Raw genomic sequence first — 17,220 nt, forward strand, 5'->3', positions numbered from 1 at the left:
ATTTTAAACGGTGTTATAAGAAAGCAAAGTTGGTCAAAAAAAGATTAATTACAACCAAAATAAAAATGAATAAAAAAATCACACAGTATTGATAAGGTGCCCCATAATAGAATGTTTTGCATTCTGCAATGAGCCCTTGGCTGAGTGGAAATGTTCTGCAATCCCCATAATTGTTTTTTTTTTCACTTTTTCTTAAAATCCTTCCAGACTGTTCTGCAACGTAGATCACAGGTTTTCGTATATTCTGCTTTGGAGATAAGCAGGGGTGGGAACTCTGTGCCAATCGCACCGCACTGCATCAAAATATCTTGCACCATCCTGCTCCAATAGTGTATTTCCATATTTTTCTGTGCCAAATAGCTAAAATAGCCAATTTTGCTTCAGTATGCCTGGAATTTCAGAAAGGACGGCAAAACATTTTTGTTATACAAATACAACGCCACAACAGGCAAATTGCCCAATGAGGTGGCTGACTTAAGAACATCATGGATCCCAGAGCCATCCTTTGGAGGCCCTACCTACTACTACTACACCCCCCCCCCCGTGCAACCCCCCCAACGAATTGGTACATGCGCTAATGTGCGTGTACGTGTAGTGAAACCTGACGTGAAGTTTTTGTTGTTTCTCTGTAATGCTTGCTATGTGTAGTGCTGCCATCTGCCACCAGTTTTTCTAACTATGAGTGAAGTGTTATGATTGAATGATTTATCGTTGTAGGACTGTTGCTCTCTGTGGCGAGACTTTTTAACGGGGAGATCGGCTCGCATTTGCGCCTTGAAGTTGGGAACCACAGAAAACCAACTTCAGCCGACCACCACTGTGGGATTCGAACCCGGATCCTCGCATCGCGAGTCCGTCACTATAACCACTCGACCACCACAGCGGCCTGCTTGGCGCGAAACGATTCTTTCAGAGAAGAGCATGTGTTATTCCTCTGTACTTAAACTATCGGCTCTCGTCTGGCTTTCCATCACGAAACCCTGATAATATCTGTGATCGTGAAACAGAAGATGGTTTGCAATGGTCTTTCAGCTTTAAATGTGTTTCCGTTTAAAAAAAAAAGTTGACACTGGAAAAGCAACAGAAATTACTGTAGTCGATCATCATTGCTTCAAATCCCGATGTTTCGTGAAGAAAATTTTCATTCCGGGAGTAAAAGAGCATGTCTGCCGAATTACAAATGCTAATTTAGGAACGAATAAAGAACCGAATAAGCAGCGTTAAATTGCTAATGTTGCCAAATAACAAGTGTTAAATCACCAATATCGCCAAATAACAAATGCAGACCTGCCAACTCTCCCGATTTAAGCGGGAGACTCCGGATTTTTCATCCTTCCTCCCGCTCTCCGGCTTTGTTAAAATTTCTCCGAATTTTGGCAGAAAATTAGATTTTACGCAAGCTTTCACGTTGTCATGGCGTCAATAATTACCATGGTCGTTAGGGAAAACACCCATGGAGGACAGCCGTAGTCATTTCCATTGAGCAGCCGTAAGAAAAAATCTCTGTGACCGCATTTAAGCAACTGGCAAAGACACGACTTCGTTTTCGTAGCATTTATCGGCTATCATTTATCAGGGGGAAGCCCTTGGTTGCCGAAATTCCTGTATAATCGTTATTGTATTCCATTAACAGCCGCGCGGTAAACACGGTTTTTCGTCCGCAGCTTTGGATTTTTTGCTAATTTGGATTTTTTTAAATCTTTCTTCCGATAAACATCTTCAGAAAGAAAATATAAAACTTTAAGCTATATACATCTAAATATAAAGCTTTTAAGAATTCATATACCCAAGATTATCAATCACTGATAGCATCCACGAAAGGAAACACATACTTTATGAACAGTATGTAGATGTGATTTCTCTATTCTGCATGGAAAGATTGGCATGGAATTATATTCTTCTCAGGGGCAATGCAGAACCTGCCTTGACGGGGGGGGGGGGGAGGGGGGAAAGAATGTAACTTTTTCTTAATTTATTAAAAAAAAATTTTATGAACTTTTTTTTGATCGAGTCTATGAGTGTCAGGGTGGGGGGGGGGGGTACCTCCCTCGGGAGAATCTCCGGATTTCTGTATTTCAAAAGTTGGCACGTCTGCGAATGTCAAGTTGCCAATCTCACCAAATAATGAGTGTTGCATCACCAAACATCGTGTTGATTCTTCCGAAATTCTCTCCCTTTTTGCAACAATTTCTTTCCGAGTATAAAAAAATTAAAAACTTATCAAATTTTTAGCCCATTTGAACTGCTGTTGTTCCAGACAGCAAATAGTGCCCTATGTAAGCAAAAATCATCTTAAACAGACAGGGTGAAAAATTTTATGACAGCCGCTCTTTCAAACAAGGTGTCAAAAGCCTGAAACACCAAAAACAAAAAGCTGATGAATAGATGTTTGATAAAAAAAAGACAGTGCAGTTGTTTTATTTGGAAAGGGGGCTAACGAAAATATTCTTGTTAGTTAATTTCGCTGCTCCAATTTATAAATATTTGTTCTCAATCCTATATTTTGCTGCTCCAAAACTGCTCCGAAATGGACTTTGTCACTTCCCACCCCTGGATAAGTTATCCTCAAGAACACTAGAAACAACTAGGCTGGGAACATTAAAGGACAACAGCAGGTGCGGGTGATCTGCTGTGTGTGAAAGATACATTGAAAGTAATGATCGGTCATGCCCATCACACAGAGGTGGGCCCGCCACTAACTAGCGGACGCCCACTCAAACATTTTGTTTGTGCTCAGGCAATTACCCCCTTCTGCTGCATCTGAAAGTATTCTATTCCAACAGCAGTTCTGGAGTTAGATCGGGCACATAGGAAGGACATCTGAATGTCGCTATACTGATTAACACCAACTATAGTTCTCCAACAAAAACAGAATTACTATGTCTGTTACCTCTGACCACTGGACTCTAATCAGCATGATATTTTGTAAAATATATGTATTTGGTATGCAAGGTAGCTTATATATAAAATACCATGGAAAATAAGAGATTATAAGATTTTATAAAATACTATAATCATGCGGCAAAGTAAGCTACCAAACCACACATGCACCTCGTCCACATTCCTCTGCAGAATTTCTAATCAATTGGTACATATTGGAGTGTATGTGTAGTGAACCTGACATGAAGTTTGTTTCGGTGTAATGCTCATGGTGCTGCCATCTGCCATCAACTTTTCTAACTATGAGTGAAGTGTAATGATTGAATAATTATACCATTGTAGGCCTGTTGCTCTCTGTGGCGAGACTTTTCAATGGGAAGATCGGCTCACATTCACACCTCAAAATTGAGAACCACAGAGAATTTTAATAAAAGCCGGCAGGAAGTGATGGTGTGACACCAAGAATGATTAAATTATCTATCGTCACCACCCATCACTAATAACCCATTTGATTAATAAATCTCTAAAAAGGAATATTTTATAATGAACTTAAAAAGTCGATTGTTACGCCTATATACAAGAAAGGTAACAAAGATGACATGAACAATTACAGACCAAATTCGATTTTACCTATTATGTCAAAATTATTAGAGAAATGGGTAATACAACAACTTAATAGTTATTTGCATTCCATTGCTTACTACTCATATCATCAATTTGGTTTCAGGGAAAAAAGGAGTACTGAAATAGCTATGAATAAATTAATGGATTATATACAAAATAAAATAAATCAAAACAAAAAAGTAGCAGCTGTATTTATAGATATTTCAGTTTACTGCATCAAACGCTTTACTGATATGGAAAATAAGAGATTATTATATAAGAGATTATTATATGAGATATCTTATTGGAAAAACTAAAAAATATTGGAGTAAGAGGGCTTCCGCTCGATTGGTTCAGATCTTTTATAACAAATAGGAGACAGACTGTTAAAGTACGCAATGCGATAAGTCAGGTAAGGGCAATAGATACAGCCGTACCTCAGGGATCTTTTTTTCTATTTACATTAATGGAATTCATAATATCAATATTTCCGGTCAACTTGTTTTATTCTCAGATGATACAGTTCTGGTTTGCTGAAACAACTGAAGAACCAGGGTTGGTAAAAAAAACCAAAAAACCGGGGTTTTTTTTTGGTTTAAACCGTTTTTTTTGTTCTAAGTAGTATTAACATTAAAACAATGAAATTTCTGAAGAAAAATTCAAACTTCTAATAATTAAATAAAATGAAATGGTTATTAATATAATTAACACTATTCCCATACTAATTAATCAATAAATATTTCTTGCATTTTAACAAAAACCAACTTTTGCAATTTAATTATTTTTTGCTTAACTCAATGGATTACTGTGTGTTTGGAAATTCTTTTAATGTTATTATTAATCATATAATATATAAAGGTTTTTCTCCAGTTACTTTCAGTATACTTAATTAGGAAGCTATTTTGCAAAAAGTAATAAAAATTAGGTGAATATAATGTCTTTAATGAAGCATAAATAATGCAGATTAATAAGCAATGATTTACGATATACAGGGTGATTATAACTAAGGTTCTGATTTCAAAACACTGTAAAAAAAGAACAATTGTCTGAATGACTTGAAAATTGACATGAATATTCCTGAATAAATGTAATTTTATTTGGTAAAGGAGAAAAAATACTTAAAAATGTAAAATTAATGACATCATCCAACATGTGGGAAATTTGCTCCCAGAATGGAAATAATAGCCAGTCATGGCAAAATGATAACTTAATTATGGCATTGCACGATTTCATAATTCTTGGAAACATCACAAAAAACAAAGTAATTGAACAAATAACTACAACTTACTTAAGAAATGTTAAATATGTTGTCCACCAAATGTTCTGGCTATGAGGTTGAAAGCACAAAAGTTCGTGTTCAACAACAGATCAGAGTATGATGTGGATGTGCTTGCAATTCATCTTTATTAAACCAAACGCGCCCCAGTTAATATTCCTGAGGAACTTCTAACATATAGGGAATGTGCTGGAGATTGCAATTCACCAAAGTTTGCAATCTGACCACTGTTTATAACATTTTGAGCTATACTCTGTTCGTTGTAACTTATGTCCTGGTGTAAATAAAAGCATGTGTGCGATGCCCAAAATGATTGGTTGAAGAACATTTCACCTTTTCTTACTGTGCAACACTGCCCAAAATATAGTCCTTTGCCCCTCATACCATAAAATACCTCATAATTTATATTTTTTTTAAATATTTATTCCATATTATTTCAAAGTTATCTAGAAGACGGGAAAAAATATTTTTTAAAGATCGGTCACACGAAGCGTTTTTGCTGCTATGTCTTCAGGGTGGGTATTGACAGGATCCGCCATTCTCACTCAAATATTACCATCCCCTTTTTAAACGGAAGTTTCATTTTATTATTATTATTCCTATTCGCAAACAGATTTGATATACACTTGTATACACTTCTTCAAGAGGTCAAGAAAAAGAGCTTTCTTCTTTATCGTTTGATGACATAAATAAAATATGCGTGTCTATCTTGTTTGGCAGAGCCATTTGAAAATTCATTTCTTTGCAGCTGCTGGACTCCGATAAACAAAAAGTTGCTGTCAACAAGATTTTTTTTCTCACCCACACGCTTTGACGTACACTGGATACGGGTGTGGGGGGGGGGGGTCCACTTATCGTTCGTGGTGAATATACGCATTTCAAAAGAATTCGCACTTCTGCTTGAGCAGCTTGTTGGGAGGAAGTAATATTTGTTTCGTGGAAAGCGGCGAACCGAAAAAGTCTGAGGATTATCACAAAGACATGAAGGTAAAGTTTTGAAAATCTGGTTCGAAAGAGTAATGCTCATTTTTGATTCAGTTAGCCTCATTATGACAGACACTATAGATCCTGTGAGAAAGCCTGGCCTGGGGCCCATTAAAGATCCCAGTCTAGGGGCTCCTGCTGCTGGATGTGGGGGTCATGGCTCGTAACCTACGCATGGATAAAAAACCGAAATTGTCTTGACAAAAAACAGGATATCAACAACAGGTTGAAGTAAAGAAACCAAATAATGTGGATGACTCTCTCGTCAAATTGGAACTGCTACAGCTCATAGATTATTATGAAATATTTAATTTTACAGACCCATAAGAAAAATAAAAAGCGGCAACACAATGGTAAGTTGCTCATAATTTGTTTCACGTTATAATTGGTAGCATATCCGGCCATGGAAAATCATACCGCGTAAATTAGCTCAGAAATAAAATTGTAAAATTCTGAAGAAAAAAAAGTAATAAGAAAAAATGAGGATTTTTCTCACTATCTGCCGTAAAATGATAACTCGCACAAGTTTTCGTAACAACCATGGTCCTACATCCTGCCTCAAGACCCCCCCCCCCCCCCAGGCTGTGATCTTTGGCGGGCCCTCAGACCAACCTTTCAACAGCCCTTCTATATAGTAAACTTTTAGCTTAAAAAAATAAAAAGATGACAAGAATTGTCGGAGGCAATGTCCGGGCTGGAGCCCTGTCATCCCAACTCTTGAGGAGTGTGCCATGATAACGACAGAATACCTCATCGAATTTTTTTTTTGGGAGATATATACCTCTTTCTATTTTAATTAGTGTTATTAACAGTGTTTATTTCAACAAAATTTGGAGAACAGTGAAAAAAAAATTTCCAGGAAATTATTTTTTTATTACGAATTTACAATCTCACATTTGAGGAAAAAACGCAATGAAGGGGCGGGTAAAATTACAACCAATAGCGATAAAAAGGATGCTGAGTGATATCAAAAATTGGTACAGCGGTTTATTTACATCAGGACCCAAGTTAGAGCAAACAGAGTATACACCCACAGCCAGAAGTTGCAAGGGTTAAGGTGCATCCTGTCAAAATGGGTCTTAAGCAGCTGCTTTGCTGGTATTGCAATGTGCATCTTGATAGAAGTTCTATCCACACACTGATGCTGTGGAAGTGCCGAAATGATGTGGTTGCACAAAATAGTACTGCTGGCCAAGTACAGCATCATCTACTTGCACATTTTGCACTACTTGCACTTTTTTTCCTTTTGCAAAAGAAACTTCCATTGCTTCAGGAGTATCCATGGAAATTTTAAAGTCATTCTGATCAGTACTTATTGTATAGTTTTGGAATCAAAAACTTAAATTATAATCACCCTGTATATAGTGGATTATCTATATATATAAAATTGATTTTCTGTCTGTCTGTGTGTATGTTCTCTATACAAATCTACAATTTTAGATCGATCGTCGCCAAATTTTGCATATATACCCAATGAGACCCGACTTGAACGATAGGCTACTTTAAAATTTTGTTAGATTAGGGCAAAAAACTGTCGGGCAACAATGGTTTTTGGACCTCAACAATCACTTTCCGAACGTTTACTTTGGTTACCGTGGTTCCCTAGCAATGCATTTCAGACGTGTTTTATGCCTTTATAATGGTTTGCCACATTTTCAATACTCCCAGTAATGAGGCGTTTTGAATAGACGCCATAATCATCATCAGCATCTCTTTGAGGGTCAGAAAAAGGGTGATGCTCATATAAATGAGTGTTAAAATTGCCGATTTTACTGTAGAAATGCAAAAATTTGGTGGTGTTTTCTGTCGCATAAATAATTTTAAAATTGTATTGAATTCTCGATTTTTGAAATATTGAGTTCGCTTAGAGATATACGAAGCCCAGGAGATTAAATATGAAGTAATTAGCCAGACCTACTTTTCAGTTGGACATTCATGTAATAACATTGATTTCCACTTTTTATTTATATCTTCTCAATCATGAAAATTAAGTGCTCCGTATTGTCTTTTGATATTAAAAAAATGAAAATTTGCATAAATTGATATAGTTTAGGTTGTTTTAAAATCAATTATGGGTCCGTAAAGTACATCGAAGAAATTCCACAGATTTAATTGAGTATTTTTGGAAGCAGAAACAGACAGAAATAGATAACTCGAAGTTGGGGTAGGGGGATCGAAATACCTAGCGCCCCTTAAAAAAAGGGGAAAAAAATTCGTTTCTATGTTTCTTCAAATCTAGATTTGTTTATTTCATGAAGTCGCCATATTGGTTAACTTAGATACGGTTTGCATGTCCCTCAAAGAAAGAGGGAGATATCACATGATCCAAAAAGCCTCATTAAAGAAAACCCGGGCAGCGCCGGGTATTATAGCTAGTTTTTCATAAATCTGTTACTACTATACAGTAGAACCTTGATCGTAGCCTGTCAATTTGTCGCACTCAACTCGTCGCGCATCAATTTGTCGCAGTGCCAATTCGTCGCGGTACAAATTCGTCGCAGAGCCAATTCGTCGCGGTACAAATTCGTCGCAGTGACAATTTGTCGTGTAACCAATTCGTCGGGACGTCAATTTATCGCAGAGTCAACTCGTCACGCGATCTGTGTATAGGTTTTTTGTCTCGTACGTGAAAAAATAAACACGAAGAAAAGTTTTTTTCCATCAAGAAATGCACACAGTTTACTAAATTTTTTTTTTTTGTCATTTCGAAAAAAATCATCGAAATTACATCGAAATTAAAATTACAGTTGATATTAATGTTTTATTATTCAACTATTGTAAATGTTAAAAAAATCATTTTTTCTATGATAAAATTTTAAAATTCTGTAAAAAAATGTCGGTGTTTATGATATTCCCCAAATTACAGTACAGCGGAGGCTCTCTTTAAGTCTAAACTGGTATCTGTCCCATGTGGAATCGAGACTCCCACCAACATTAACCACTACAGTATCTCCACAAGAACCTGAAATAATTAATAATTTAATTTAATTAATATTTCATTTTCACCGGATAAGCCACACTTGTCGCTTTCTCTCGAGATTTCCATTACTCGTAGCGAGGGGAGTTGGGGCGCACACCGAGATGATAAATTGCGATCACATACATTTTCAAAATTTAATTTGCACCGGATAAGTTGCTCAAGTTAAAAACTCAAAAAATCCAACCAATAAAGTTCATAGGTTACATTCGAGCAAATGCAACCGATAATCTTATTGGTTGAATTTTTCAAGTTTTATAAAAGGATTTTTAGAAAACTTTCATAGCGTAATGCTAGCCTTAGATATATTGTCGGTAAAAAATTCCTCAAAGATGTATTCTCTACATGGCAGATACATATTCAATAGTGAATTAGGGCCATACAAGTATTACGTAAGCAGATTTTCAGCCATTTTTGACCCCCTCCCCCTTGTCAGCAAAAATCACCAAAACACTGACCCCCATCCCCTCCCCTGTCAGCAAAATTTCACCAGCAGCTTAGAATATTTCATATCTTCAAAAAGGGGTGGTTGATGACGTAAGAGACCTTCAACCCCCCCCCCTCCCCCGCCATCAAAAGTCAACAAATCCGAAACTCCCTCCCCGATTCTGACGTAACACTTGAATGACCCCTTAGGCAAATTGTGCTTTGGGATGGGCATTGATCCTAATTTATCATCTTGGTGTGTTCCCGCAACACCCCTCGCTGCGAGAAATGGAGATCCCGCCAGAAAGCGGGAGTGCGGCTTATACGGTGAAAATTTAATTTTAAAAATTTATTTTATCATAACTTATCATCTTGGTGTGTTCGCCCAACGCCCCTCGCTGCGAGAAATGGAGATCCCGCCAGAAAGCGGGAGTGCGGCTTATACGGTGAAAATTTAATTTTAAAAATTTATTTTATCATAACTTATCATCTTGGTGTGTTCGCCCCTCGCTGCGAGAAATGGAGATCCCGCCAGAAAGCGGGAAGTGTGGCATGAATACCATGAAAACTGAATTTTGAAAATTTATTTTATCGGCGTACTGGCTGTGCGACAAATTTGTACCGTGACGAACTGATTCTGCGACAAATTCGTACCGTGACGAACTGATTCTGCGACAAATTTGTACCGCAACGAACTGACTCTGCGACAAATTTGTACCACGACGAAATGAGTCTGCGACAAATTTGCACCGTGACGAACTGACTCTGCGACAAATTTGTACCGCGACGAGTTTGTAGCACGACGAATTGACGCTGCGACAAATTTATTGCGACGAATTGTCACGCGACGAATTGACCTAGACCCAACCTTGATTAACTGGGCTTAACAGTGTGAAAGTATAAAAAAAAACAAATATTGAATATTAAGACTGGGACTCTATACAGTAGGATATGTGCTACTTCTTATGGGTAAGAAAATGAAAATGTATGTGAGGTAATGTAACTACTAGTACACTGGTCTTTGTCCTTTAAGGACAGCTGGTGTCTTTATTGGATTATAGGACCACCTGCCCCTAGCATGATGGTGTCACTACTGTTGCTGCTTCTTTGTGAAGGGAAAAAGAAACCTGAGAGATAATACACCACTACGTTTAGATGTGTGATGCAATCTTTATTCATGAATTTGCTTAAGATGGAGCATCAGAATGTAGCCAAAGGTTAGAAAATGTTGTAAGAATGTGAAATAATGGCTTTTATATATAACTTTAAATAACTAAGATACTTCATATGAAAAATATATATATATTCTGGCCACTTTTATGAGACTTTTTGAATAAAACCACTTATAAAATCTTATGTCATTAAAAGATATACCATCAGAATGTACCCCAAGGATATAAAATGTGGTAAAAATGAAACATTTTGGCTAATAATGAACCAATATGATATTTTTCAAGGAAAAAAATAATATTTAGGCAACTTTTATTTGATTTTTTGAAAAAAGCCACTTGGTTTAAACCTTCAAACAACCCTGTGAAGAACTGATAAAAAAAATTTGGAAAAAGACATCTATATACAATAAATAAAAGAATTCGAAACCTTCATCTTAGGCTAAATGCCAACAAAACTAAATGGGTTCTTTTTAATTTAACTAACTCAAGCACACAGATAGATTTAATGAAATTTCATGAATGTAACAACTTTCCTTCAAATAGTATATGTAACTAACTGTTCATACATTGAAAGAGTACAGCATTATAAATATCTTGGAATCATTATTTCATCTAACCTAAAATGAAAAGATCATACTGATCAAGTTGCTAATAAATTACGAGCAATTACAGCAATGACGTATAAATTAAAGGCTATCATCTCACACCACAGTTTGAAAGAAGAGTTTTTTGCATGGGTGTTCCCACATATTTTATACGGACTACACGTTTGGGGGGGGGGAACATATGAAAATTCAATATATACTATAGATCGGGGTTTAGCAAAATGCTACGATGCTAAGGGGCCACTCAAGTATTATGTCAGCAGATTTTTAGCCATTTTTGACCCCTCCCCCTTGTCAGCAAAATTTAGTTAGCAGCTTAGAATATTTCATATCTTCAAAAAGGGTGGTTAATGACGTAAGCAACCTTCAAACCACCACCCCACCATCGTAATGTAATGATTGATGGTTGGATGTCTACTCGTTGCCTACCTCCTGTACGCATTTTTGCAAAGGTGTCTACTACTTTTTTTGCATTCTATGATTCTCTTTTGCATTTTGCAAAAAATGTGACAGTAGCTTAAACCCTGCTATAGATAATCTAATTCTTTATGATTGTTTGTGACGTGACATTATACAAACCAACAGCTCTTCACATAATAAAGTATCATTAATCCAATTTAATATACGTCAACTTTATCTGTATAAAGTTTTAGTATTCATGTATAAGAATCCTGATTGGTATTCCAGAGTGAATATACAAAGAAGCATTATGAGGTCACAATATTTATATCGTATACCATTACCTAAAAAAACAATTTTCAAAGAATTAATATGTTTTCTTGCTCCAAGAATATGTAGAGAATTTGATGATATTATTAGACAACAGCAATAATTTTATATGTTTAAAAAGGCTATAAAAGATCGTATACTGGAAATAGCAGATATTGAGAGGTTTGTTTCGTTTGATGGTTAATTAAATTGCAAATTAAAAAGAGTAAAATTTGTTTATATATTTATTATAAGAAAATATATGTATTTTGACACATTAGACCAGCAGTTCTTAACCTTTTCTGACTCACGGAACCTTTTTCAGTGGATAATTTCTCTGCCGGAGCCCTGTTTAACTCGAGGAGCCCTTTTTAGTATATTATTTATATGGCGGTACCCTTTAGTCCTCTTTTTTTGTTTGTTTATCAAATTTATTGATTTATTTTATTATTCTCGAGTGGCCGCGGAGCCCCTGGAAAGTGCACATGGAGCACCGGTTAAGAACCGCTGCATTAGACTATAGTATAACATTTTAAAGCAATGTATTTGGTGTGACTTGCCTGCAGCAATTGTAGTAAAATATGCCTTTGTATGTTGCCCAGAAATTCTCTCTGTAATGTATCAATACGACCCATGGAAGGTTATTTATGTCCCTTTGGGTCGAAAAGTGTTTGCAGGGCTCCCACTCATCCTACTTTTCCTACTTTTTGGTAAAATGTCTTACTTTTGTCCTACTTTCTCGGTTTTGTCTTACTTTCTAGTTTTTTTCCTCCGTTTCCTACTTTTTTGCCAAATCCTATCGACAAAATTTGTGCAATTGATTTTAATTGAGCAGAGAATCACTGATATATTGCCAAATATTACAAATGTTGGAGAATGCAATTAATGATTCTGCCAAAGCAGAAATTGTATCTTTTTAAGGTTACTTGGGGGGGGGCGTGTATGTTGACCATTTGGTTGATAGATTTGACATGTGCTTAGTTTGAGGGTTCAACAAGTATAGTAGTCATTAAAAACTTCTGTCTGGATGGAAAAAATAATTTTGTATTTACTACTTCATGGACTTCACAGTAACTAGCAGTCATCATTCAAAATTATGCGCACATGTATAGGTGAAACAACAGTTTGCATTACAAAGCAGTTGGATACATAGGCCTATTCTAGGTTTGGTGATTCTGATGCTACCCAATAGCATTCAGTTGTCTTCTGTATTTTTAAGGCATGAAGAGGCATAAAACAATATTTATAATGCTCAGCAAAGAGCTAAAAATGGAAGTGCTTCATTTGTCAAAAATGATTACACTGGCATTGAATAGTAAAATGTGAACCAATCCCTTTAAAAAGGGATGGAGAATGTAGTAAAACTATCTGGTTCACCTTGCCTTATTTAGATCGGATCTTGTAATTCACACATTTTGCACTGCGCTTTTGAAAGTGGTCTCGAAAGAGCATCATTCTTAAAAAACGTTTGTCTTCAAAATTTGCTGCACTTAGGAAGACTCCAAAAAAAAGAATGTAATATATATGAGGAGAGACAGAAAAGAATTATCTCTGTGGTTGCTAATTACACTGTTTTGGTCAAAAATTGATTTTGTAACTAAGTCATTTGTCCTTTTGGTTTGACTTCAGTCAATCTTATAGGATACTGAGATAGTGCTATTGAAAAAAAATTTAGTTCAAAATTAATTTAAAAAAAAAAAAATTATCAAAATGGTTTTTTTTTTGCAAAAACATTTTTTTAGGGACTTTTTTTCACTATGCTATAATTATATTGTCCAAGGGGGTTACCCTCCTCCGTCCTACCTTTTAGTCCTGCATTTTCCTATTTTTTGAGTGGGAGTCCTGTGTTTGTTTAAATTTCTTTTTTTTGTCTGTTTTGTCCATTGTGCTGGTTTTTTTTTTTTATTAAACAAACTTCAGCTGACCATCACTGTGGCGCTGGTGGGTTTCGAACCCAGGTCCTCGTGATGCAAGTCCGTCACCATGACCACTTGACAAAGTAGGCTATTTATTGGCACCACCAAAAGAAGCTCAGTCACCAGACTGAAGGAGCACAGAAAGATTTTAAACCAGGACAAGCCGTAGTTGAACAAATGTTAATAACTGAGCATTGGATGAATTTTTGAGAAGACCACAGTGATTTTATCCAATGTTCACTACTATCCTCACCTCTACAGAGAAGCCATAGACATGTTTCGCATAAGAATAATTTCAATGAAATAGAAGAAACTTTTTGAAGGTAAACCTAGCCTGGTTCCCAATCCTTTAACAGGCAGAAATTCTCAGAAAAAAACCTGACAATAGATCTTCACTAATCGCAAAATAGTAATGTTCTCAATCAATTACGAATGAGGATGAGGGAACCAGACAATCACAACTATCCTCAGCAAGTAAAGCCAGAAAAGTTTATAAATAGGTCACCTCATCAACCCTAACTTAACAGCCCGGTAAGTTCTTATTCTGAATTTGACGCTGGCCATGAAAGCCAATGCATATTGACCCTAATTGATTAATCAATTTAAGAAAATTTATTTTTTAAAGGATTTTTTGACATACACTAAATATAAACCAATAAAAAGTTTATCCAGTTTCGGCTCGGGTTTGAAGAGGATATATATGTACTTTTTTTTCTATTACTATTTTATACTATTAAATACTATTAGTATTTGTTTTATCTCTAAAGCAGAGGTTTCCAATGTTTTTGTTCACACAAAACCCTTAAATAGTTACGAGACTGTTCCACGGAACCTAATTAAGCCATGAATGGTTTTCTAATATATTTATTTATTGAAACACCAATGAAAAGTTATTCTTTTTGGGGCTGCATCACTCCAGAAAAGCTCAGTTGCTGTGAAATATTGCCATATGTAAATAAAATATAATTCTTCAGATGAGACATGAATGTTAATTGTGCTATATTTTGATAGATAGCATCAGCCTATTTGAAAAACAAAACGAAAAAAAAGAACTCTAGACACACACAAATTAGTCAGTTTCATTCAAACTGTGTGATTCTTTCGATTGATAAATGTTTCTTGGTGGTTACAGACAATGACTTACTTAATACTTTTATTTTTAGGTTGATTTGGTTTCATTCATCGAGAAGTCTAATAGCGAGTGTTTAAATGACTCGGATTCACATCCTTTCATAAACTCTTTCAATTCTGGAGACACATACTTAGAATCTGACTGTGATGAACAGGTAAGAATTTCACATGGAGAAGTAATAAACTTTTGCCTGCTACTAACACAATTCAGAAGAAACCAATAATAAAGGCAAATAACACTGAAAAACTAGATTTTCTAATATGTTTGACACTCTGGGTGCTGTCTGCAGAGTATGTATACCTACATAACTACAGTATCACTCTGACTGGGGATCCTGCCTCAGTTAGCTACCAAATCTTCCCCTCTGGTTGCACTGTGCAAAGAAAAAAAATACATCTCACAAATCAGTTGTGCTATAATCAGAATGAAGCTGAGTGCCTAAATGCAAGTCTGAAGCAAGGTTGGTAGGTTTTTGACAGATTTAAACCTCAAATATTGCAATTTAATATATAAAATTCCTTTGAAAATATGTTATTTACTTGTAAATCTCTAAAATGAGATTAAACCTGTAATTAATTAATTGAAATCACAATTTATTATAATATAGCTGAATATGATATTCAAATAATTTTCTACTCTAGAAGTATCTTAAACTAAATATAATTATTATTATACTTATCTGTTGTAATATTTTTCTAACAAATAAGTTCCTGATAAATTTTTTTTGTGCTATAAATACACAATGTTGAATTTTTGTTATTAAATAATCTAGAAAACTAGATCTTCTTAACAATATTCTTACAGGTCAGCAGTAGCATATACCTTTCAAGCAAACATAAAACTGAAGGACTGACTAATGCAGAGGTGGGAACTCTGTGTCAATTGGGCAGCACTGCACCAAAATTAACATCTTGCGCCATCCTGCTCCAATGGTGTATTTTCATATTTTTCTGTGCCAAATAGCAAATTTCGCTATTTGTATGCTTGGAATTTCGGAAAGGACGGCAAAATTTTTTTTGTTCTTGCTTGCAGCGAAACGATTCTTTCCAAAAATAGAGTGTGTTTTATTCCACTGTACTTAAACTATCGGCCCCTCATTGGGCTTTCCATCGTGAAACCCCTAATAATGTCCGTGATCGTGCAACTGAATATGGTTTGCAATGGTCTTCATTTAATTTAAATCAGCTTTAAAGTGCAAATGTGAGTCAGTTTCCATTTTAGAAAAAAAAAGTTGCCACTGAAAGTAGCAGAAATTACTGTATTCAATCGTCTTTGCGTCAAATCCTGATGTTTCGTGAAAAAATTTTCATTCCAGAAGTAAATAGAGCATGTCCGCCAAATTACGAATGCTAATTTAGAAACTTTGCAGAATAGCAAGCATTAAATTACCAATGTTGCAGAATAACAAGTGTGAAATTGCCAATCTCGCGAAGTAACGAGTGCTGAATCGCCAAACATCGTGTTGATTGAGGAAACATTTTATTTTCTGGATATTATGCTGAGGTGAACTCAGAAAGAAAAGTCATCTTGTCTCCGCCGGGACTTGAACCCAGGCCCTCTTGCATGCCGGCAAGCATGCTACCATCTACACCGCTGGAGACACGACCCTGCCTTCCTTATTTCACTCACTGTGGCGTGAAGCACTGAAGTAGAGACATTAGTAGCCTCTCTTAACTTCAGGAATTGGCTTCCAGGTGGGATGGTTTAGAGAGATAGATGGCTTTTTCTCAGCCCAAGATATCAAGGAAACATTTTATTTTCTGGATATTATGCTGAGGTGAACTCGGTGAGGAGTTCACCCAATTGTGTTGATTCTTCCAAAATTCTCTCTCATTTTGCAACAATTTCTTCAGCCATCCCAGTGTGATACAACATGGCACCGGGAAGTAACATTGGAAATAACAATTTGTTACACGCAGCGCATTTACAGAGCACTTCAGCAGCCTGTACCGAAGTTCCACATCACTCAAGTAGCCCGCAGCACACTTCCAGATCACTTAAATAACCCATGGTACAGACCCGCTGGGTGGAAAGGGAGCACCCCATTGAAGATAAGTGCTTATTGGTTAATATAATTTTAATAATGATTTTTCTCACCATAATATCGTAATTTTCCAGTATTTGCCGATGTCATCAATCGCAATGCCATACAGTTTTCAGGAGGCACACCCACCCAATTGCTTTGCCCGTATTGCTGTTGTGTTGCTACGTCATCCTTTCAAAGTGAAGAAAAGAGATTTGCAAGATATGTAAATCTGGCTTGATTGACGCTGATTGGCCACCTTCTTCGCAGCTGCCACTATATAATGTCACGATGAGGTCGTCACAGGGCTTACATTTTCTAATCGCATCAGTACTCCGATGATCGTGTAGTTGAATCTCAGCTCTACCCGGGGAGCCTGTATCTCCAAACTATGGATTAGTTCTCCCATCGATTCCATTTCTGTGTCCGCGAGTGCCACTTCACCAATGTTGGGATAATTGGATGAAAGGCACAATTGACTTTGTCTGAGGACTTGGAGAGGACGTCCAAAATATGGC

The 17,220-nt window shown here is 36.2% G+C and overlaps 1 protein-coding gene across 1 annotated transcript in view; it reads left to right on the plus strand.

Annotated features, from left to right (window-relative positions):
- LOC149065451 (thioredoxin-like protein 1) overlaps positions 1–17,220 on the plus strand; it is a 64,126-nt gene that overhangs the window by 14,163 nt on the left and 32,743 nt on the right. The window contains exon 3 of the mRNA XM_089253842.1: positions 14,711–14,833. Coding sequence (XP_089109968.1) covers positions 14,711–14,833 — 123 coding nt within the window. The remainder of the gene's footprint in view (positions 1–14,710; positions 14,834–17,220) is intronic.

The sequence above is a fragment of the Pholcus phalangioides genome, unplaced genomic scaffold (assembly GCF_987345545.1).
Source record: "Pholcus phalangioides strain wild (caught in Gottingen) unplaced genomic scaffold, Ppha-v1.0 ptg000039l_1, whole genome shotgun sequence".
NCBI lineage: Eukaryota > Metazoa > Arthropoda > Arachnida > Araneae > Pholcidae > Pholcus > Pholcus phalangioides.